The sequence below is a fragment of the Cervus canadensis genome, chromosome 17, assembly GCF_019320065.1.
Source record: "Cervus canadensis isolate Bull #8, Minnesota chromosome 17, ASM1932006v1, whole genome shotgun sequence".
NCBI lineage: Eukaryota > Metazoa > Chordata > Mammalia > Artiodactyla > Cervidae > Cervus > Cervus canadensis.
Window position 1 is genome coordinate 51,146,801 of NC_057402.1, and position 22,863 is coordinate 51,169,663.

A 22,863-nucleotide genomic window follows, 5' to 3' on the forward strand; every position below is an offset into this window, starting at 1 on the left:
AAAGGCCACTGGCAGGTAAGATTGATTCAAGAGAGAGACTCACCTTTGGTACACTGCAGTATCCTCTGGAACAAAACCGGGTATTTGGTGATTCGCTGGGTTACAAGCAATATGCACTCGGGGATTCCCAGCCTCCGGACGACCGAACTGCTCATCTTCTTCTGCAAGGGAGGAGACCGAATGTCAGAAATGACTCGGAGGGGAAGGCTCAGGCTAAACCTCACAGGGACACCAGGCTCTGGGCAACGGTGGGGAATTCCACGTTTCACGTCACTACCTTCACGAAGGCTTGAAAGCGCTTGTCTTTGGTGTGGAGGTCTTTGAAGTAGTTCACAGACTGGTTGTGCTGCCCACAAAACTTGCCGTACGTCTTCTTTAAGCGTTCGGCATTCTCCCCCGAGAACTGTGGAGGAAAGCGAGCAGGGGTTACGCCACCACTGAGGGCGCTAAACGCGTGTTACCACTGTGTGCCAAGGGTCCAGGCTGCGTGTATAACCCAGGAGGGCTTCCTCACTGTGCTCACGCTTGGTGGCTCAATCACGTCTGACTCTCTGCAACCCCACGGACTGCAGCCTGCCAGGCTCCTCTGTCCGTGGGATTCTCCAGACCAGAATACTGGCGTGGGCTGCCATTTCCTCCTCCAGGGGATCTTCCTCATAACTTCCCCCAGAAGAGTGAAATGGTGCAGGAGCTTTGGAAGACAGGCAGTTCCTCAAGAAGTTAAACACAGAGTTATATGACCCAGCAGTTCCACTCCTGGCCATAAAAACATGTCCACACAAAAACATGCATATGAATGTTCCCAGCAGTGCTGTTCACAACAGCCCTCAACCAAGGGGAACTAATCCTCGTGTCCATCAAAGGATAAATGGATAAAATGTGGTACTTACACATGAAAAGTCCAATCACTAAGGACAACATACTGTTTTATTCCATTTATATACCATGTCCAGAACAGGCAAATCCAGAGAGAAAGTACGTCAGTGGTTGCCTAGGGCTGGGGAAGTCGGGGAAGCGGGTGTGGGTGCTGACGATAAAAATGCTCTATGACTGGCCCTGGCGACGGCTGCTCAAATCCATGGATATACTAAACACCACTGAACGGCACACTTTACACGGGTGGATCACATGGCTAATGAATTATATGTCAGTAAAGCTGATACGGATATTTGTAAATAATAAACACAGAAGTAGCCACGCGCTATGCAAAACGTGTTCTAACTCCCATCTGTCATAAAAATAGCAATAAAAGGAAGGGAGTCACTAAGTCTTTCATGAAGAAGCCGTCTTAAGAATGTCACCTTGCTAAGTCAGAAAGCCAAAGCCATCAGAAACAGCCATGGTAACTAGGGCTGTTTATCCTACTTAGCTCAGGTCAGTGGTCCCAACAGTTCTGCGTGGCCCTTCCATCACCCCCACGCGTGTGCTACCTCATCTGAAGCTGTGCTCACTGCAGGGCGGCTGAGGAGTTTCTGAAAGTGGTCCCTGCAACACACGCTAGCAGCCACCCCTGCTGGACTAAGTCTCTGGAGTCAGCAAGGCTTGATCCTCACCCCAAAGCTTCACGGGAGCCTTTCCTTTCCCCCCGACCAACAGAGAAGCTGACCACAAAGCAAGCACCCCCCAAAAGCAAGGAAAGGTGACTTTTATGGCATACCTAGCATGTACACTGGGCACTTTATATACACATGGCTTTTAAGTTTTAAAACAGCATTAGAAGAGAAAACCTACTGTCCTCAATCTCAGAAAAGGAAAATTGAGGGCTGGAGACATGGAACCACCTGCCCAAGCTCACAGGGATCACAGGCAGTTCAGCTGAGATGAGAACACATGGCTATCGGCCCCGTGTGTGTGTGTGTGTGTGTGTGTGTCTGTGTGTGTGTGTGTCTGTGTGTGTGTGTCTGTGTCTGTGTCTGTGTGTCTGTGTGTGTGTCTGTCTGTCTGTGTGTGTCTGTCTGTATGTGTGAGAGACAAGTGCCCGGGTGTCTGTCTGTCTGTCTGTGTGTGTGTCTGTGTGTCTGTGTGTGTGTGTCTATCTGGCTGTGTGTGTGCGTGAGAGAGAAGTGCCCGGGGCCCTGCTCCCGCTCACCTGATGCACAAGCACATCCCCGATCCTCTTGATGAGAAAGTTCTTCTCGCTCTTATCCACCAGGGAGTCCTTTTTCCGCTCGAGGATGCGCTGGAAGAACTGGCTGTGGATACTGATGAGCTCGTCCAAGCAGGGGAACAGCTTCTCCACCATCTGCTGCTCGAAGAGCAGGTCGGCCATCATGCCCCGGCTGTAGACGTCGCTCATGATCTTGAGGGTGCGGAGGTGGTGGAACTCCGTCTGCATCAGCTCTGGGGGTCGACAGGGCTGGACCGTCAGGGACGCCCCCCTCGCCGATTCCCCTGCTCCTGAGAGCCCAGGCCTGTCTAAAGGCTGCTTACGGCCCAATTTAAACTTTAAGGCTGGGTCAAGAGCTGCCTTTTCCCTGAAGAGTTTTCATCCTGTTCCTGTTTTTCACGGGACCTCATGCTACTTTCTGACGGGCATACTGGACTCCATCCCTCTCAAATGGTGGTTTCCAAAGTTATCTTCACTGGGACTCAGGACCTTCCATAACTGACTGTGCTCCCATTTCCTAGGAAGCACTTGTATTTAGTCTAGTTTCCGCTGCAGCTGAGGAATTCAACTGTGCCATCACAGGGGATCTCTAAGAATACTGCATAAAAAAGCACTCATATTCAATAAAATGTTCGATAAAATTCAAGAAGATCATTTTACAGAGAGAGGGAAGGACAGAAATAAGATCATGTCTCTATACCTCAAACCTTTTAAAGAAAATCTTGGAGATGGCTATAATACATACTTGAAAACTGACTTGCCACAATGCAATAAACCACCCGCCAGATTACGTGAATCAGATCTCAGCAGAGCATGTGAGGCGTCTCACCGTAAATCACTTCTTGCCGCTTGACGACATCTTTCTTGTGCTGTTTCAGAAACTTGCTGTCCACGATCTGACTCCAAGACTCTGCTTCCAGCTGTTTGGACTCAGTCTCAAAATCTCCCATTAGCTGTCCTTCATTCATGTCTGTACCTACTCCTCAAAAAAAAAAAAAAAAAGAAAAAGAAAAAAATCGGTGTCAGAGTCCTGCATCAGTGACTTCTAAAAACACCTCTGCTGGACATTCCTCGGGGTGATAACTTCATGAGACTATGCACTGTGCACTAAGACAGTGATAGTCACAGAATATATATATATATTCTATTAGAAAGGAGCATTTTCTGTTCGAGAGTGATGTATACTATATTCAAGACTTTGGTTAAGGGTGAAAAAGTCACTTAAATTAAAGGTGATTAAGACATGATTACTTCGTGAAGCAGGAGCTAGAAGGGTCCTGGTGACTTTCCTTGTTTAAGAAAGTAGGTTTACAACTGAGCTGAATGTGTACACAAGTCTAGGGGAAGAAGCAGTGTTTGTGGCAGTCTGACCACATTAAACTCAATGGCGTCCTTCAGTGGACGAGTACCCAGCAACTGGATAGGCAGGTTCCGCAGCTCACTATAAAGCATCTGACGCTGCACAGGCAGTTCAGAGAAGCGCCACAGAAGCCAGGAGGGCAGGCACCGTTACTTCGTCGGTGCCTGCATCCCAGCTAACGGCACAGAGTCTCTGCAGACGCCTACCACACAGGCCGTGGCCTCCGCTTACCCTCATCCGTAAGGGACTCCGTGGACTCGTTGACCTTGCTGATTTTATTCAGTGAGTCTGTTGAGTGGGACAGGAACTTCCAGGTGTTCGAGATGTTCTCATCGTTGCCAACTCTAGGGGACAGAAGGAAACACATACTGTCAGGTGTATTCTGAGAAGCCATGGTTTGTGGAGATTTGAAAAACTATAAAATGACAATGTCGAAGGCAAATTACTTATGTCAGGTACCTGCCAACGTGCAACATGAACTATGAAGGGGGTCAGAGGCTTTTAAATTCACTTTAAGTTCACTGCAACCGTGAACTTTTTGAACCTTGCAGTTTTATTTTAAACCATGAGTAACAAGAAGAAGGCTCTTCTTTCAAACTGCGTACACATTACAAATGAAATTTCTCTGTTTGAAACGCGTGTCTAACCACAACACCTCTTCCTTGTGTTCCCCAAACACCTATAAAGCCAGCACTTAACGCTAAACCATATTCTTTGGACTTTTCTCGATCCCAGCTAGCACATCAGGCACCCAGTATGTTTGTGGTATGGCACAGAGGTAAGCCAGAGTCACTTAAAACTAAATTGTGTTTAAAGGCCAACTTTTTAAAGTCATAATATAAACCAACTGAGATTAACTCTGAAAAGAAGATAATCACACCACTGAGGCAGATGATATAAAAATACCTGGAATTTTTTTTTCTTCTTTTTTTTTAAGGAGGAGGAAGCGTTATCCAGCACAGAGGTGAGGACACACAGACAAAAGGAGATTTGCATCCTTCAGCTGGGAATCTTCCTCCAGCCTGGGTGAGGAGAGTTGCCAGGGACACTTTGAGCCCTACATTTGAGGTGACTTCTTTACTTGGTGGGAGGGCAGGCACCTGACCCCCAACAGCCAGCCACATCACAATCAGCCCTGTGCTAACCACCCACAGCCAGCGGCCACGGCAGCTCCCACAGGACCACAGAGGAGCTCAGGGCAGAGGAGGGGCTGGGAGCCTACTGTCATTCTCGGCCCGTTACTCACTCCCGTGACTGAAGAGGCAAGACGCAAGGATGGAGAACAGAATAAAAAAGAAGGTAAAAAAAACTACCCTCTCCTCCCACGTTCATCTGACCAATGGGAAAGTATGACATCTAAAAATGTAAGTGGTTGCAGCCCAACATTCAGCATTAAATCACTTTTTTTTTTCCTTTCCTATTTCCACTTCTTATTTTGACCTAAAACTCATCCTCTTAGAAGGCAGGTTCTTTAAAGGCAGGACTGATCATGGACAAAACCTTACTTGAGATGGTGTTCAGTGGGGATCCTGGTTAGAGAACGGCTGCATCCAATGTAATCCTCACCCTGCCTGTCTGCATTACTCAGCTGCACGCCAACTCGTTAGGTCACACGTTCTTTCCCAAGAGCATCTTTCTGTCAAATGGTATATGATGCTCTCGTCGCCTAGATGTCAACTGTGCCGTCTCCACACCCCCACTTACCCAGCGATGTTCTGAATGGAGACGCTTTTGGAAAGCATGGCGCTCTGCTGGGACCGTCTGTTAGCAAACACGGGGGCGGCAATGGTTTCATCGGCCAGGAGGACGGCTGACCGAGGGCGCTCCTTGGGCTGGGAGGCTGCAGAGGACGAGAGGACACCACTGGAGTGTCAGTGACTCGGGCCCTCCAGCACGGACCCGCCCGACAAGTATCAGACTGGAACAGACTGCTTTGTAAGAGATCCACCCTGGGAGTGTAACTGGAGACAAAAACTCTGCGGAGGTCAATGTGGCAACAGTTATTCAAACTGTGAATGCCTATACCTATTGATCCAGTGGTTTCCTTCAGGACATGTACATTCCACAAGATTTACTTATTTACACTTGCAATGGCATATGACCAAAGGTACTCAGTGCAAAGTTCAGTAAAAGCAAAATGAGTTACCAAAGTAAGGTCAGTTAGTAAGTCATGGTATATCCTACTGGTGGATACTATGAAGGTGTAAAATAAAAGCGAGCACACCCTGCATGAACTGACACAAAACCGCACGATAACACATTAAGGGGAAAAAAAATCGAGGAGCAGAATAACATGCGCCACAGACCATTGCTATGTTTTAAAAGCAATAAATAATCCAAATTGATATCTGCTTTATTTTAAGAAAGAAACTTGGAGAAGATAAACATGAGAAATGGAGTTACCTGTGGAGTGTGATGGAAATGAGGCAGTAAGGATAAAGAATCACTGAATGTACATATATTTAAAAATTTAAACTAATTCAAAGAGAAAAGGAGATTGAAAGAATTTTAAGGACACAAGCAGCCTCAGAGATGACCTAGTCCAGTGTTTTTCGTGTGAGGGGCTTTTGAGTTATGCAAATTCCCAGCCCTGTCTGTCCTGTGTGGGTGGGACCTACGGGTCTAAGACATGTTTACCAGCTTCTCAATCATTTCTTCTGTACATGTCTGAGAACCCAGATTTTGACCAATTCCTCTAATTTACAGAGGAGGAAAATGCAACCTGTGTTCAATGCCACCCAGCTAATCTGTCCTCATAACTGAGTATTTCTTGTGCTGTTCAGTCGCTCAGTCGCGTCCGACTCTTGGCGACCCCAAGGGCTGCAGCATGCCAGGCCTCCCTGTCCCTCACCGTCTCCCAGAGCGTGCCCAAGTTCATGGCCATTGCACACGCCCGAGGAGGACACTGGAGCTCTGATTTTGGGTCAAGTAGTCACACTGGCATCTGGGTAACAGATGATTTTTCCGTGGTAACGAAGCTGCTGTCCCAGACGCGAGCAGCATTATCTGTCCAGCCCTAGGAGCGTCAGGAGCTGAAGGAAATAACTGGGGCAGCTGTTACAGCTTCACAGTATTACAGGATGTGCCTGACTTAATAAAATGGATAAAACCATTCGGATTCTATTCAGAAGAAGGTGATGTAATCACCAGAAACCTGCTGCACGGGGGCATGACCAGGCCCTTCTTGCAGGAAATATGCAGAATACCAGGAGACGGGGGGCCTTGCCCAACAGGGAAGACGGGCAAGAGGCAGAGAGGCGAACAGGCTCTAGTGTGCGGGGGCCTGGGGCACACCACAGGGCCTCCAAGGGAAGCTGGTGAGCAGATAAAATATGATGCAGGAGCAGTGCCCTGGCGGCTCAGTGGTACAGAATCTGCCTGCCAATTGCAGGAGACACGGGTTTGATCCCTGGTCCAGGAAGATCCCACATGCTGCAGGACAGCTAAGCCTGAGTGCTGCAACTACTAAGCCCTTGTGCTTGAGAGCCTGTGCTCCACAACAAGAAAAGCCTCTGCATGAGAAGCCTGTGCACCGCCAACTAGAGAGCCGCCCCTGCTTCCCGCAACTAGAGAAAAGCCCATGCAGGAACCAAGACCCGGCAGAGCCAAAAATAAATAAATAAAATTATTAAAAAAAAAAAAAATCAGGTGGAGGGAGAAACATCAGTCCTTGAACGGGGAAGTCCCTGAAGTGAGGACGTGGCCAGGCGGACAGGAAAAGAGGACATTCTGAGGAGGAGGACTGTCTGAAGGAGGCAGAAACGCTCACGCAGTGCTACTGTGAAATGGAGATGACAAGCAGATGAGGAGGCAGGCAGGGCGAGGACATGCAGGATTGGGGCAATGGCTGGAGAAACAGAACCAAGTCAGGTCACGCAGAGCCTTCATGATTATCTAGAGCAACTTGCATCTAAGGGCGGCGTGGGTGTGGGGGGAGGTGAGAGAGAGAGCTCTGGGAATGCTGAAAACCAGTCTATCCCCGCTCAAGGAAGCTGCTCACTGTCTCTGAGCCCAGCATCCGCGCCCGCGAACGTTCCCACTGAGGCAGGCCCACCACCAAGGGCTTCACGGGCGTCACCTCACTTAAACCCAACGATCGCCTGATGGTACCACTACATCCTTCCACGGAGGAGGAACACGAGGTATAGGGGGGGTGGGGGGAGCCGTAAATGTTCATCTTGAGGTTATGCAACTGCTAATACATTATTAACTAGAGGATTTTTGCAGAAACTAACCCTTGTGGCTGGCAATTTGTTAGGTAGGTGGATACCAATAAAGTCTCCAGTCAATAATGTTCAGTTAACGAAAGACGCATTAATACGTCTCTGGCCAGTAATTTGTTAAGTGGGGTGCTAGGACTCACACCCGTACAATCTGAGTCCACCACCTGGACTCTTACTGCTACCTTACCTTGGCGGGTAAAAGGGGAATGAGAACACACATGGGGGTTGGAGGTAATATCATAGGTAGCTTTGGGGAAGACCTTTTTTATCTGATTTGAAAGAAAGCAGATTTCTGAAAGAAGAGATAAATGTCATAGAGTCAAGAAAAAAAATTTAAGTAAGAGTAGGCTTGTAAAAGGTGTTGGGATGGGCTGGATCACTGGTTACAGTGGTGACAGTCTGGCATAACTTTTCCTCTAGGAATTTACATGCAAAGATGGGTGATAACCTGACTTCCGTCTGACAGGACTCCACACCCTCGCTGGCAGCACAGCCTGAGTGGCCGTTCCGCGCCGTCTGGAAGTGCTCAGAATAGTCAGGCATGGGGCAGCGGTTCTCACACTCAAGCGTGGACATCACCATCACCTGGAGCGTCTACCAAACCGAGCACCCAGCTCCACCCCTGGACTCTCTGATGTCGTAGGTCTGGGCAGGGCCCAAAACTGGCACTTTTAATTGATCCAGGAAATAGGCCTTGAAAAACACAGCCTGGGGGGCAAGTCTCAACTGAGTTCTGTGAGCTAATTAATGTGGTATTCATTACTGCGTTATTTATGGCAGTGGGTGGAGACAAGTCTTTGGGGGAACTGGTAATTAAAATGTGGTGTATGTTTCTGAAAGAATACCACGCAGCAATTTGAGATGATAGCTTTCATATAATATCACACGCAGATCTCAAAACGCAGATCTCAAAAGCAGCAGCAGAATGGATAAGCATAAGTCATACTGTCTAATTTAAATTCAACACACAAAACAGTAAGAGATATTTTCAGAAGTACACATAAGTCTGAAGATACGGCAAATTAGAGAGGTCTGCATTAAATGTACCACAGTGCGTACTAATGAGGGGAAAGGAGTGAGATGGAGGATGAAAAGGGGAAAACATTCAGCAAAACCAAAGTGGAGCTCTGCACAGACTGGAGAAGACAGGCTGATGTGACAAAGTGTGACGAACTCAATCTATGTACCCCTTGAAGACCTTGAAAAAAAAAAAAAAAACCACCCCCAAACTATATAATTTCGCACTCTGTCAAGGAGTCTAATAAGCAAGATCTCATTTGATGTTGAGAGCACTAAAAGCAAGTTTCACTGCTGACTCATGGAAAAGGAGTTTCAAAAAACATGGGGGTCACTCGCTCAAATAAACAAGCCTCAAGAGCGGCCTTGTAGGCTCACACACACACACACAATTCTAAGACCTTCCAGAGAGTTTGATGGTGGACTGCCAAGCTTTTGGTCAACGAAACTGCAGCCTTCTCTAGTTACCACAAAATAGGTATTCAAACTGTGATTAAGAATAACAAACGGACACGACAGAAGCGTGTGTAAGTCCTGAACCAGAGAGGCCAAGAGGGGCCATGAGGGGCGGGCGGACTACTTACACTTGCTTCTCATGATGACTGTGGGCAGCGAGGATGTGTCGTGTGCCTGCAGGTTCCCTTTGGGTTGCTGTAAGAAAAAGAAATTTTGATAAATTTCACAAGTTTTGATGAATTTTACAACTTATCTTCTGTCAAGTCTCAAGAAGCTAGAACACAAAGCCAGCTACTCCCCTGTTCCTGCCAACGGCCCTCAGGGTCCTACTCTCAGACACGGCCACGCATGCTGGCCGTCGCCCTGAGCCCGCCCAGCCTGCAATTCTGCGAGAGCCGTCTCCTCTGCCTGGAACGCTTCTCCCCCTTCACAGGCCAGGCAGTCTCCTGTTTCAAGGTCAGACCTCAGGGGCAGAGCCACCATGAGCTTCTGTCTTCTCCTCCCGTGAGGCAGCGACTGGCACCCCTCAGAATGCTGTGCGTACGCCCCCTCCCCCTGCCCCGGCTAGTTCTTTCCTTATTATGGTCACTGTCTGCTGGTCCATTGTCCCCACCACAACGCTGGTTCCTTACAAGCAGCATCTGTGCCCTTTTCATTTCCATCTCTCCAGTGATCAGTATTTATGTATAAGGTGTTATAATTCTTAGGGAAAGTGCTAACTTTAAGACTTTTTGTGGCATGAACAGAGACAACGTGTGAGAAAACTCCGGGTTGAAGCAATTCGTCTGAGATAAACCATCAGTGGAAAAGGGTCTGTTTAGAATGGGACTCCCCCTCTTCGATGACACTCTTTTACACAAGGCAGGCGATGCCCTGTTACTGTCTTTCTCTGGCACAGTCACAATGACGACACTCATACCAGAGGTCACAAATTCAAAGGCCCACGGGGTCAGGCAGATGACAAGGACAGAGGCAAGCTGGAGGGCGGGAGGCAGCAGCCTGGGCCTGCGCATCTTGTCCGGAGGCGGCGGCAGCCACTCAGCCCAGTGGGCCGTCACCTCCATTCGCCTCCAACATCTAAGGACCTACAGCCCAGACTCTGTTCTACGGGCTTAGGAGCTGCCAACGGATCAAACGCTCCTGATTTCAGACTGCCTGGCAAGTTTGATGCTTACATACATTCTAGTGGGGGGAAGGTACAGACCACAGAAAGTAAATGTAATAAATACACAGACCCTAAGAAGGTGATATTTTGCATTAGTCACTCAGTCGTGTCTGACTCTTGATGACCCCATGGACTATAGCCTGCCAGGCTTTTCTGTCCATGGAGTTCTCCAGGCAAGAATGCTGGAGTGGGTTGGCATTCCCTTCTCCAGGGGATCTTCCTGACCCAGGGATTGAACCCAGGTCTCCTACACTACAGGCCACTTCTTTACCATCTGAGCCACCAGGGAAGCCCCAAGAAGGTGATAAATACTGTAGAAAAAAAAGAAAAATCCAGCCCTTGGACAAAATTTATGTCCATGGGCTGAATAAGATCCAGGGTACAGAGGCCTGTCGTCTTTACACTAGTTCAGTGCTTCTCAAAGTGCGGTCCTTGGACCAGCAGCATCAACATCTTCTGGGAAGTTATTAGAAAGGTAAACTCCTTGGCCTCACCCACCCAGAATCGGAAATTCTGGGAGTGGGTCACTGGCCCAGTGTCGTTTTATAACAAGCCCCCGAGATGACTCTCAAGTCTGAGGCCACTTCACTAGATAAACGTGTTTGGTTACTGGAAGCAAAGAGCACGCTGAGCGTGCGTGTAGATGGTGTTGGAGAGCACTCTTCTGACAAGAACAAAGACAGTTATGAGTGACTGAAACACTGAAAAACCACACGGGCCACCTAAATGCCCATCTGCCCCCAGCCTCGTACTCTACAAGGGCCTCTGACGTGCACTGGGTGTTATTATGTGACGTGCACACTCGGAGCGTAGACCACCACCCACTTCTCTTCTCGTCATGTGATCTACGTGAGCCTGTGGAGAAAAGGGATGCCGGGCAGGCTGGCTCAAAACCCTTCCCTCCCCAGGCTGTCAGCACGTCAGAGCCCCTGGTCTCCACCTGCTGCCCTCGGGGTCCCCAAGGAGAAAGGCAGGAGTGTGCGGAGCGGGGCAGGTCTGCAGACATGGTTAAGAAGAAAGTCACTGCACTGGTGACAGACGACAATCACAGCGAAACGTGTGTCTAATGTGGACAAGTTCTGAAAGCATTTCATCTTCCGAAAGCCACAAATTCCCGAGGGTGTCAAGAAGAGATGAAACGTTTTGGGTTACTGCAGTCTCAAAGGAGGTACCGGATGATGAAAAGACAAACAGAAACTCTAACCCCGAGTCTCCCAACTCTGAGGATTTCATTGGTTCAGGCAGAAATGTCTTACCTTCATTTTGACCTTTGCACAGGAGCTCAGACTTTCTCTGCAGCCTTTGTGGACAAAGGCGCCACAATCTGAAAAGAGAGCAGAACGCCGGGTGCCATTAAACACACAGAGACTAGAGGCCCACACGGATTTTCACCGCCACAGCGGCCGATGGACCACCGGAGAAGCCGTTCACATGTCAGGGTGTGACTACCCGGGATTACAGACTGCAGCCCTCTTCCAGGAAGCAGGCGTGTGACATCATCAGGAGGAGGAGAAACAAGAGCAGATAAATGACAAACCTGGCGCTTCTCGGGCAGGAAGCTGAGAGGCCACCAAAACTAAAAGTGAAAGTGTCTGCTGTCGACGTGTAAGTCTGTGTCACAAACAATACGTAAGTGGTATGGATCTGTATTTGCATACCTGGAGGAGGAAATGGCAACCCATTCCAGTGTTCTTGCCTGGGAAATCCCATGGACAGAGGAGCCTGGTGGGCTACAGTCTGTGGGGTTGCAAAGAGTCGGTCACGACTGAGCATGCGTGCATGCACATGCACATGCACACAGACATTAACATAAACATGTAAGAACAACCACAAATGATATGTAAATGCACCCCCATCACAGGGGCTTTGAAATCTGTATGACTGCGTCACAGGCGGAGAGTGAATCTGAAAATTTGTGTCCTTTTGACTTGGACTCCTATCCACCTTGAGCTTTTTGCAACACTCCAGGTCAAAAGTTGCAGAAGAAACATCATCAGAACCACCCCTCAGCACCTCCAGGAGCCCTGACTCAAGAGAAAGTGGAAGACTTCCTGAAAGACAAAGCTGAGACTTCCTGAAAGATGAAGCAGCACTCACAATCTGCTGAGGACATGATTTTTATCTCAACTCCTAGACCCACAAGGGCTGCTGACAGAAAAAACCCAGCCCTCAGGGCCTCCAGAGGGCCAGCATCAGCTTGTACTGCTGCTATGAAGTCATACTGAGCTGGGCCAAGAGGCTGGAGGGGAATTAAAGCAAGTAAGAGATCTGTCTGTGGGGATTCCATGGCGAAAGCCTCCCCAGGGAAAGGCTCCCTGAGAAAATCAACAGACACCGCCCTTAGGCAACGCTTCCCATTCTGACTCAGGAAGGACCGCAGGTCCTTGAATGGTCACCCGTGAATCAAGGGCAGGATGCTCTCCTGACTTATATGTCTGGGTTCTGAGGATGTGAGTGTGGAAAAGGCCAGAATCCTAGACCTCGGGGCCTTCTCCATTCCTCTGCAACATCTGCCAGGCTCACAGGCCTCTTTCCTAACACCACCAGTCACAGTGCATTGGATGATCCTGTGATTTTCTCCTCCACTGAGTAAAGAACCTGCCTGCAATGCAGGAGACCCAGGTTCACTCTCTGGGTTGGGAAGATCCCCTGGAGAAGGGAGTGGCAACCCACCCCAGCATTCCTGCTTGGAGACTCCCACGGACAGAGGAGCCTGGCGGGCTATGGTCCACAGGGTCACAAAGAGTCGGACACCACTGAGCGACTAACATTTTCTCCTCCACCGAGTGTTCCTCCAGGGCAGGGTCTCCGTCTACTGCTGAAACTTTAACTGAGTCTCCCTAGCACAGTGCCTTCTCATGCCGCCTATTCCAATGTCCGTTTTAGCCTTTATGCTTATTTTATACCAAGGCCAAGTGCCCTGTCACAGCCTAGATTCCAGGGGGTCAAACACGCACCTCTAACAGTAAAAGGAGCGCTAGAGGCACGGCTGTCACACTCAGTGTGTTCCAGGTCCCGGCTCCCCGAGTTAGGTGCTGTGACTCTAGGCCGGTTCCTCCTCCACAGGCCTCCAAAGTGAAAGGACCACATTTGCCCTCCCCATTCCCTTTCTCTGTGCTTCTGTAAGACTCCTTATGCTGCATCTCTTGAAAGAGATGGATTTTTCGAAGTAAATTACTTCAAAATGTTCTACAAGGCTCATGCTGCAGAAGAGTTTTCAACTTCTTAGCCGTCTGAATCGTCACTAGGACACAGCCATCCTTCAGGGCCTGGTTGGGGCAGTTCACACTGGAGGAATCACGGCAGATATGACCCCCATGAAAGAGGCCACCTGGAGCAACTCTACTTTGGTCAACAGGATGGTCCAGAGCAGGAACTAGTTTGGAAGTGGGATGGGGTGAAGCTTTATCCTGGGCCTTTAACTCTCAGGCCTACTGGGCCTTCTATTGAGTAACCTCTTCTAGCTTCACCCCATGAGAAATTGACTCTCCAGTCATTTTTCTGATGCTCATCAACCGGAAGAGACCCTCAAGTTCAATTCCCAATGTCAGCATGAGGGGAGACTCTCTGGGAAAGGTTTATTCAGGGAATCAACAAGAGGAAGCAACCTGGAGGGAAGCAAGCCTACTCTTGCTTCCAGCGTCCTCTCCTCCAGGAATGACACTGCAAAGGAGCTGCACGGACGCTGTGCGTTTCCACTGCTGGTGATTATGCACACTTCCACGTTAAGTCGTGAAGTTGCTCCAGAGGTCAGCAGTTACGAAGGGGCTATACATCCCTGAATATTAATGCCAGGGCTTCTCAGCAACATCCCTTTCTGGGCACAAGGGAGCCTTTGCAGAGAGCCCCCTGGGGAGTAGACTCATTCTAATCAGCGAAAAGGAAACATGTTGAGGATACTTTTCTCAAGAACTGGAATACTCTGGCCCTTGTTAAATTGTCAAGTTCTCTGCTATTTGGAAATAAGGATACGTTTTGACTAAGAAATCATCATACTGCTCCCAGAAAAGAGAAGAATCGGCGAACAGAAATCCAAGTAACTCCTGAGACTCCAATGCCTTTGTGCCCTTCTATACATCATATGCAATGAAACTCACATTCCAGATCTAGACTCTGGTGAACTTTTATTAAAGGCTTTAAGCCCCACGAGCCAACGGCCTTCCACAAAGGGTCAAAGAGGAAACAGGTGGGCCGGACCAAATTTGTCTTTATTGACTTATATTCAAAACTTTTTCCCACTTATCTCCAAGAAAATGAGACTCAGACTCTCAGAAAGTGACTCTTTTAATAGTCCCCCATCATCTTTAGGATAAGTGAAAGTGTCAGTTGCTCAGTCGTGTCCAACTCTGCAACCCCATGGACTGTAGTCCACCAGGCGCTTCTGTCTACGGAGTTCTCCAGGCAAGAAGACTGGAGTGGGTGGCCATGCCCTTCTCCACGGATTGTCTCGACTCAGGGATCGAACCTGGGTCTCCTGCATTGCAGGCAGATTCTTTACCATCTGAGCCACACTCCTTACTTAGCTTAAGCCCATCATGTGTGTGTACACTTCTAGCCCCTCGGCCACACCTCTGAGCTCTGAACAAACTCTTTCCTGCAACTGTGTCCCTTGCTCACTCTTCCTTCCCTGACTGGGTTGGCAGGACTCAGCTCTCTGAAGTCTTGTCTGACTCTCCCAGGGAAGCAGACCCCCAGTGATCTCTCAGCTTCTGGTATCCCACACCTGCTTCCATCATGGTACTGTACCGTGACCATCTCCCCTCCCTTGCTCCACAGACACCTGAGACCATGGCGCAGTCCTGCTGACCCAACATGTCCTCACGCACAGGCTTCTCAGCTCCCCTTCCTACCTTTTTTCTTTGCCTTTCACATGAAGTGAAGTGAAGTCACTCAGTCGTGTCCGACTCTTTGCGACCCCGTGGACTGCAGCCCGCTAGGCTCCTCTGTCCATGGGATTCTCCAGGCAAGAATACTGGAGTGGATTGCCATTTCCTTCTCCAGGGGATTTTCCCAACCCAGGGATCAAACCCAGGTCTCCCGCACTGCAGGCAGACGCTTTATCCTCTGAGCCACCAGGGAAGCCCATTGTCTTTAATCCCATTCTTCCTTGCCCTCTGTGCCTTGCCTAAGTATCCTAAGAGAACCTCTTCTTCATACCATTTTACTAACACAAAATAATACTTTGAAACATGGGTGGAAAAAAATATGGGGAAAACTAATGAACTCGTATCACAGCCAAAGAAATCAGAGATTTCGAAATGGAATTAAAAGGGAGTGCCACACCTAACAACCTTATCTTCAAAATGTTTAAAACTCATCATAAAACAGAAAGACGAAGAATCAAATAGAAAAAAAGTATGAAGATTATGAACAGGCAATTCACAAAACCCACAGTTTCATCACCCTATAGAGAATTAAATAGTGGGAATGGTGCAATTACTTTAAAATAGATTTTAGGAATATTCAAGTTCTCAGACCAGTGTTTGAGATTTAAAGGACAACTCCAATTGACGTACCATAAAAGCAGAAGTAGTATTTTTAAAATGTACTTCTGGTAAACAACTTTTCACACAATCCACTGTTCTAGTTAACTGACACACACGTCCCCAAAGCCACAACCCAGCTGAAGTTTCAACATACTTTATAACATGGCCACAAGTCTGAGACATAAACAGTTTGCATGCATGTCTGCTTAACACACTCGAGTACCTACTTGAAAACCACTCAACTTGTTACCCAGCTGTCCTGGACTCAGTTCACGGTAATGGTTTTAGTGGTGTACGTGGGCGACTTAGAAACTTCGGCCCAACTGACATCAGCTGAAGTCTTGAGGTTAAAACCTCTGTTTTGGAAAACAGACAAGTACCAAGAACATACGAATTGAAGACAATCTAATACCACTTTCAAGCTCCCTGTCACAAACTCTATACCATGTTGTTAGGGGGATCAAAGAATTATTTGGCCTTTTATTTATTTATTTTTCAAAAAACATTTCCTAATAGCAGTAAGCAATATGCTTTCATTCTTCAAAGTTCTTCAAAAAGGCACCATGGTTTACAGGAACAGAGCTGACCCCTAATTGGACTCCTCTGAACTTAAAAGCAAACAACCCAGCCTTCAGCTTCTTTCCTGGCTACATGGAGGCATCAAACAAAAGAATATGAAGGAAAACCCACAGGGCTGTGAGCTCGCATCTTATTTGTTGCTTCATCTTTTTAAAACTCTGCCACCAGAGCTTTGGTGAACTGTTATATACCATACACCCATTCACCTTCAGCAGAGAAATACAACAACCCACTAGAGACTGGCCTAAGAAAATCAGCTTTAAAGAAGAGTTAAGAGGAGACGCCATGCCAAACTGAAATGAAATTAGAGAATGGCGTGAATACTCCAGGCCTGCCTGTTAAAGGAAGGATTCAGCTTCCTGAGTTGTGTCAGGTTCTGAAGAAAGGGCTTGTCCAACGCTTTTCCAGGGAGGGCTGTGCTGAAGAGCTTTGACTACCCTTCCTCCTGGAGACTGGTCTGAGCAGCAGAATCCACGTTGGGGAGAACTCTCAGATCCTTCTAAAGGTTAGGGGTTAGAGAGACTTTTCTAACTTTAAGGCGAGAAAGGTCCAACTTCTTGCTATCATGTCAACACTCACCAACAAAACAACAACAGCAGAAAAACATTTAAATACTGATAAAGTTAGAAATACATGCTCAAAAAGGATTTCTGCAACTTCTGGTTTAAATTCTCTGGGGACTGTGAGACACGGCCTGGTCTGGACTGATAGAGCGTAGATACAAATGACTTGTAAGATATTCTCGGTAGCTGGTGTGATAACCACAGTGCCGGTTATACGGAACAAGACGAAAGCCACAAAAGAGAGCTACATCACAGGAGCTGGAGGGCTCACCTAACAGAAGTTTTTGCAAGAATGCTGGCAAACAAATCAACAAAGAGCAAAACCCAAAGTGCTCTGCTTGGGTAAGAACTGGTTTTACTGCTGAGGCTCTTCCACCGTCCTTTCCCCAAACACACTTCTTTTCTTTAACTGGTTATACGTATTTCACCATCTAAGCAATGAACTCTAAATGTAAGAAACCTGACTGTCCAGAGAGCTGCCTTTCAGGACAAAATCTCAAGGTGAACCAGACCATCACAAGTAGTCTGAACTCTTTGTTTCCTACTTGGGTTGAGGCTGGTCCACTTGTTTCTTTTCTTCTAATCAAGAGAGGCAACCTACCACAAAAGTACTCAGAAGCTGCTAACACAACAGAAAATAAATCCACAGTAATCTCAGTTATCATCTTGCATGTGTTTAAAGCAAACAAAATAGAATCACTGGCAAGATCTGAAAACCCGAATGTAGCGGATTCCTTGTGCTGAAGGACTCCACCAGGCATTCCAGAGACCAAATTATTCGTGGTGGCTGGAAAGAACAGCTGACTTATTCAAGGCAAGCTTTACATAACTGCAAGGGGGAAGAAGTGGTAAGATGCTCTCCTCCTTTCTCTATTAAAGTTACCAAAATCCTAAAATAAGAGTAGAGCTTTGGCAGAGTTAAAACAAACAAACAAACTCGCCAAGTTTCTCCTAAATTAAATTACTTATTCCCGACAAAGGGGGAACTCTGCTTTCACCGTGTGTTTGTTTTCCAGGAGTAAACTGCAGAGGAACCAACTTCAGGGAGGCTTTGCTCCTGCCCCTTGGCTATTTCTAGCGTCTGTAATCTTGACCATTTCACCTAAGTCCACCAAGGGAACTCAGCTTTCACCACGACTATGACTTCAGACGGGTCTAGGTGTTTTCCAGTGGGGTCAAGAGATGTTGACTTGTTTTAAAAGTTCCAGCCTGCTGAATCTCTCAGTATTTGCATGCAGAAAGATGTATTAGAGTGACTAGAGATGTTTGAAAGACAGGCGAAGACCAACATTAGCCATCGTCACACGGACCATGATGGACCAGGTGGCTGATCTTTCTAAACCGTGAGTCAAAACTGACTGAGCAGCCACTTGGGGTCTGAGGCTCCAGGGTCAGCAAACAGGATTATATTAATCCAAGGAAAGGGTTGCTAACAGCACAAGGGTTTCCTAGGAGGTAAAGGAACTGGAGGTTCCTGTTTCCTGAGATTCCTGTGAAGATCCCGGACATGAGAGGGGATGGAGGGAAGCGAAAAAAGATTCTGAGTCCTCAAATTACTCATAGTTTCCACTTCCTGCCAAAATCACAAACGGTGCTTCACACCCACAAACATGCACTGCAGGCCCTGTTCTTCAGGAAGCTGCAGAGAATCAGCCCATTGCCTCTGTTCCTTGGGGAAGATGACTACATGTTGTTTCCTTTGCTTTCAAGCCTTGATTTTTCCTCTTCTTTTTACAAGTGGCAGGCTGCACCCTGCCACACACAGACCTTAAGGTCACCACTGAACGTTGAGCTTCTTTCAACACTAATCCTGGAGCGGACTGCAAAACTACAGTTGAGACTGGGAGCCCCTAAGTTTCTGAGGTGGGGTGGTATGCAAACTGAAAATGTTATTTTTGCACCTAGGTATACACTAGGGTAACCAGGCCCTATCAAACAGTTCCTTTTTGTCATCTGATTCTTTCAGTTTAAACCTAAAAGCATTAACTCTTCTTCCTTGTTGTGCTAAGCAGACCTAAGATAACTTGTTACGTCTGTTAGATCAAGTGACTTCCGTAAGTCAAAGAACTGCTGGCAGAGACCATCAGGACAATAGCTCCTCCCCCTGACAGATTCTCCAGACAGAAGACTCTTGTGATGGCACAGTGGACTCCATGAAATAGTCTGCTTCCAGAAGAACCAGACAACTCAGGTGACTCAACATTAAAATCACAAATTAAGACAAAAACCTCCATCCTACTGTTATAAACACTGTTAACACAGAACTAGTAGTCAACCCACTATTTTACTGATCTTCCATATTTAAAAAGCCTTAATAAAATATTGCTATATTGTGTGCTATCAAATATGTAAAACAGCACAGATATTTGAACTATAATTTCAACATATACTTTTGCAATGAAAGAGAACAGTGAAGCTGTTCTGATGGATCAAAATATGAGCAATCATGTGGATATTATACTTGCTGTTCACGTATCTACCTCAGCATCTAATTTATGTCTGTATTTCTTTTTGTGGCTCAGACAGTGAAAAATCTGCCTGTGATGCAGGAGGACCTGAGTTCAATCCCTGGGTCGGAAAGAGCCCCTGGAGAAGAGAATGGCAACTCAATTGCCTGGGAAATCCAACAGACAGAGAAGCCTGGCAGGCTACAGTCCATTTGGTCGCAAAGAGCTGGACACAACTGAGCGATCTTCACTTTCACTTTTCATGCATAATACAGAGTACAGTATCTTCATTTTCACAGAGAGGTAGGTACAAATATTAGTAGTTTTCTTTTTTAAAAAATGGCTTGCCTTGCAATCATATTACATTCTTCAATTAATTCAAGATGGAAGGAAAAATTCAAACAAAGTAGGTAGACTGACAGCTAAAGTTAATATGTTGATGTTAAAATTTGGTGACACTTTTGAGAGTGTATTTTTAAGTGGGTTGTAAAGTAGTCTTAAAAATACATAAATTCCAGAGTCTGTGGAACTTCCAAAACACCAGTTCCATAAAAACCATTCTGAAAACCACTGTTCTATTGAGCTATTTAATTACTACACAGACCAGTGGCTGAGAACTTTAGTCTACAAGCCTCAAATCTCTTGAGTTGGGTTGTTCCCCGTCAGTATCAGCCCCCACCACACGTGATTCTTCGTGAGTGGCTCAGCGTCCTTGGGCCACAGACATTTCCCAGAGGCAACACGGGTCCCCTCTCCAGGGGGCGTCCTGTAGACACTATTACTGACAATATAAGCACTTCTACAGTCTGAGGTGCCCTAGCTCTATTTCATCACGGAGTGAGTCGAGCAGAAGAGAATTTCTATTGAAGAGGGAAAGGTATGGAGGGACAAAAATGGGTTTAGGATGCCTGGTTACAAGAGGTACATTCTCTTCCATCAGGGTGGACATTCTGTTCTTTGACAAAGCAGTCATGTGCCAGGTACAGGTTCGATTCAGAGTCACTGGACTCTAACACAGACTAACAATAATTCAACTCTTTTTACTCGAAAATAATGCGTATGCAAAAATCAATGACAGTAATAAGATGATTCATATACTGACAACATCAGACAACTTTTTCCAGCCTGCACTTAAATTGAAAAGTTATCTGGAGCTACTAGTGGAAGTATATAGTGAGTCATCCACTCACTATAACCATAAACCTATGGTTCTCTATGAAAGTCAAAGAGTTGGTCGCTTAGTCGAGTCTGACGCTTGGAGACCCCCCACAGAGTGTAGCCCGCCAGGCTCCTCTGTTTATGGAAATCTTTAGGCAAGAATACTGGAGTGGGTTGCCATTCCCTTCTCCAAGGGATCTTCCTGACCCAGGGATCGAATCCCGGCCTCCTGCATTGCACGCGTCCGGGAATCTGAGTTCACTGTTCACTGTCTGAGTCACCAAGAATAGCACAAAGAAAAGGATTCTTTGTGTCTTCAAACAAGATTTTCCTTTTCTTTTGTCCCTCAACTTTCTTATAGTATTTCACATCACAACGCAGAACGGACAGCTGGTGGGGTCCGCTTCTCGTCCACCTGGTGCTACCAGCACAGTGACAGAGCGACTCTCTCTGAATCTTCTGTCCAACTAACTGCTTAAAGCCATTACGTTCTTCAGTCAACATCAACACAGTCTGCACTTTCTTCAGAGACCAGCTGACAAGCAGAAAAACCTTTGAAACTACCAGTGAGATGACATTTACATTTTTTTTAAACTCAGAGAGCCAATATTCAAGTACAGTCTTAAAAAATTCAAACAACGCAGAAGTGTAGAACAAAAACTTAGTCCCCTTCAATCTCTCCTCTAACCTCTTTTTCAAATTGTTAACAGTTTGGTGTATATCCTTTTAGACATTCTCATATAGCTACATAAACAATTACTATTTACTTATCTGTTTCCTATAATTTGGGATCATACACACAGTTCCATTTATTGCCTCTCAAGTTTCCAAAACATCTTGGAGATATGTCGGTACCTGCAGATCTATTCCACTGGCTGGGAAACCACAGCTTGGGGGCTGAGGTCAGCGCACACCTGTTTTGTAAAAGCGGGTTTATTGGAACATAGTCGCGCTCACATTTATGTCTTATCTATGGCTGCTTCTGTGCCACAAGAGGCAGGTAGGGTGATCACCACAGACGCCTACCAGCCTCCGAAGCCTAGTGTCCTATCAGCTTCTTCACAGAAAGACATTTTTTTAAGCTAATTAATTTATTTGGCTGTGCAGGGTCTTAGTTGCAGCACGTGGGATCTAGTTCCCCAACTAGGGATCAAACCCAGGTCCCCTGCATTGGGAGCTCAGAGTCTCAGAGCCTCTGGACAACCAGGGAAGTCCCTACAGAAAAACTTTGCTGATGACCTTTGAGCTATTCCATTTTTACCACTGGCATAATATTCCACCTAAAGAATATATTACATTTTACTGTTAAATATTTAGCTCCTTTGAAGTTTTCCACAACATGAACAATGCTGCAATGAGTAAGTACCAAGGATTATACCTTGAGAGCTCTTACTCTAAGCCACTGTGTAATAAGCAACTTGAGAAAGGTGTTCCTAATTACATATTCCAACCACTAAAAAGGATCATGTGATGTGACACAGGTGCTAAATATGGAAACATTAGCACCAATCAGATTATAATATACAAATGCATCAAGTTAATGCTTGGCACTTTCAAATTTACACAGTGTTACATGTCAAATATACTCATGGAAAAAAAAATAAGAGAAAGGTGCCAGGCACACAGGTTGCTCAAAGAATATTTGCTGACAAACAGCTTTTGAATGAATTATACAGTGCCTTGCCTATTGCAGGCAACTGATCTTTGCTGAATAAATTAATTTACGATAAGGAACTCAAATGCATACTTATTGGTGCTGTTAGTCACTCAGTTACGTCTAACTCTTCTGAAAGCCCATGGACTGGAGCCCACCAGACTCCTCTGTCCATGGAATTCTGCAGGCAAGAATCCTGGAGTGGGGAGCCATTCCTTTCTCCAGGGGATATTCCTGACCCAGGGATCAAAGCCAAGAGTCCTGTGTCTCCTGCATTGGCAGACGGATTCTTTACTGTCTGTGCCACCAGACTTATTGACAGTTAAAAGTAAAAAAAGAATTCAGTCTGAAGTCACCAAGATCTCCTAGAATAGCCACTCAGCTCTTCCCCACTACTGAAGCAGATGACAGAACGGAAGCCATTGCTCCTTTATGTATATAAAATCGAAATCATAGCAACCCACCACTGATGCAGAACACTAAAGTATGTGAAAAATCTCCATGAAGATTTTTCAAGAGCTGCTTGCATTCAGTTATTTATTTTTTATTATTAGTTTTATTTTTACTGTTAGTTTTATTCAGTTATTTTTCAAATCCACCCGCTGGTTGTGCAGTATTCTAAGAAGCAGAGAGCGTCCCCCTCAGACA

General features: G+C 46.6%; 1 protein-coding gene across 13 annotated transcripts in view; it reads right to left on the minus strand.

Annotated features, from left to right (window-relative positions):
- Nucleotides 1-22,863, minus strand: part of AKAP13 (A-kinase anchoring protein 13) — a 312,448-nt gene that overhangs the window by 25,623 nt on the left and 263,962 nt on the right. For 11 of the 13 annotated variants that reach the window (XM_043489653.1, XM_043489650.1, XM_043489649.1 and 8 more), the window contains 8 exons: nt 11,585-11,652; nt 9,292-9,358; nt 5,172-5,307; nt 3,699-3,811; nt 2,937-3,089; nt 2,090-2,340; nt 278-403; nt 44-161 (listed from right to left, as the gene is read on the minus strand). In XM_043489653.1, coding sequence (XP_043345588.1) covers nt 44-161; nt 278-403; nt 2,090-2,340; nt 2,937-3,089; nt 3,699-3,811; nt 5,172-5,307; nt 9,292-9,358; nt 11,585-11,652 — 1,032 coding nt within the window. The remainder of the gene's footprint in view (nt 1-43; nt 162-277; nt 404-2,089; nt 2,341-2,936; nt 3,090-3,698; nt 3,812-5,171; nt 5,308-9,291; nt 9,359-11,584; nt 11,653-22,863) is intronic. The other 2 variants (XM_043489648.1, XM_043489647.1) reach the window with 2 other exon arrangements.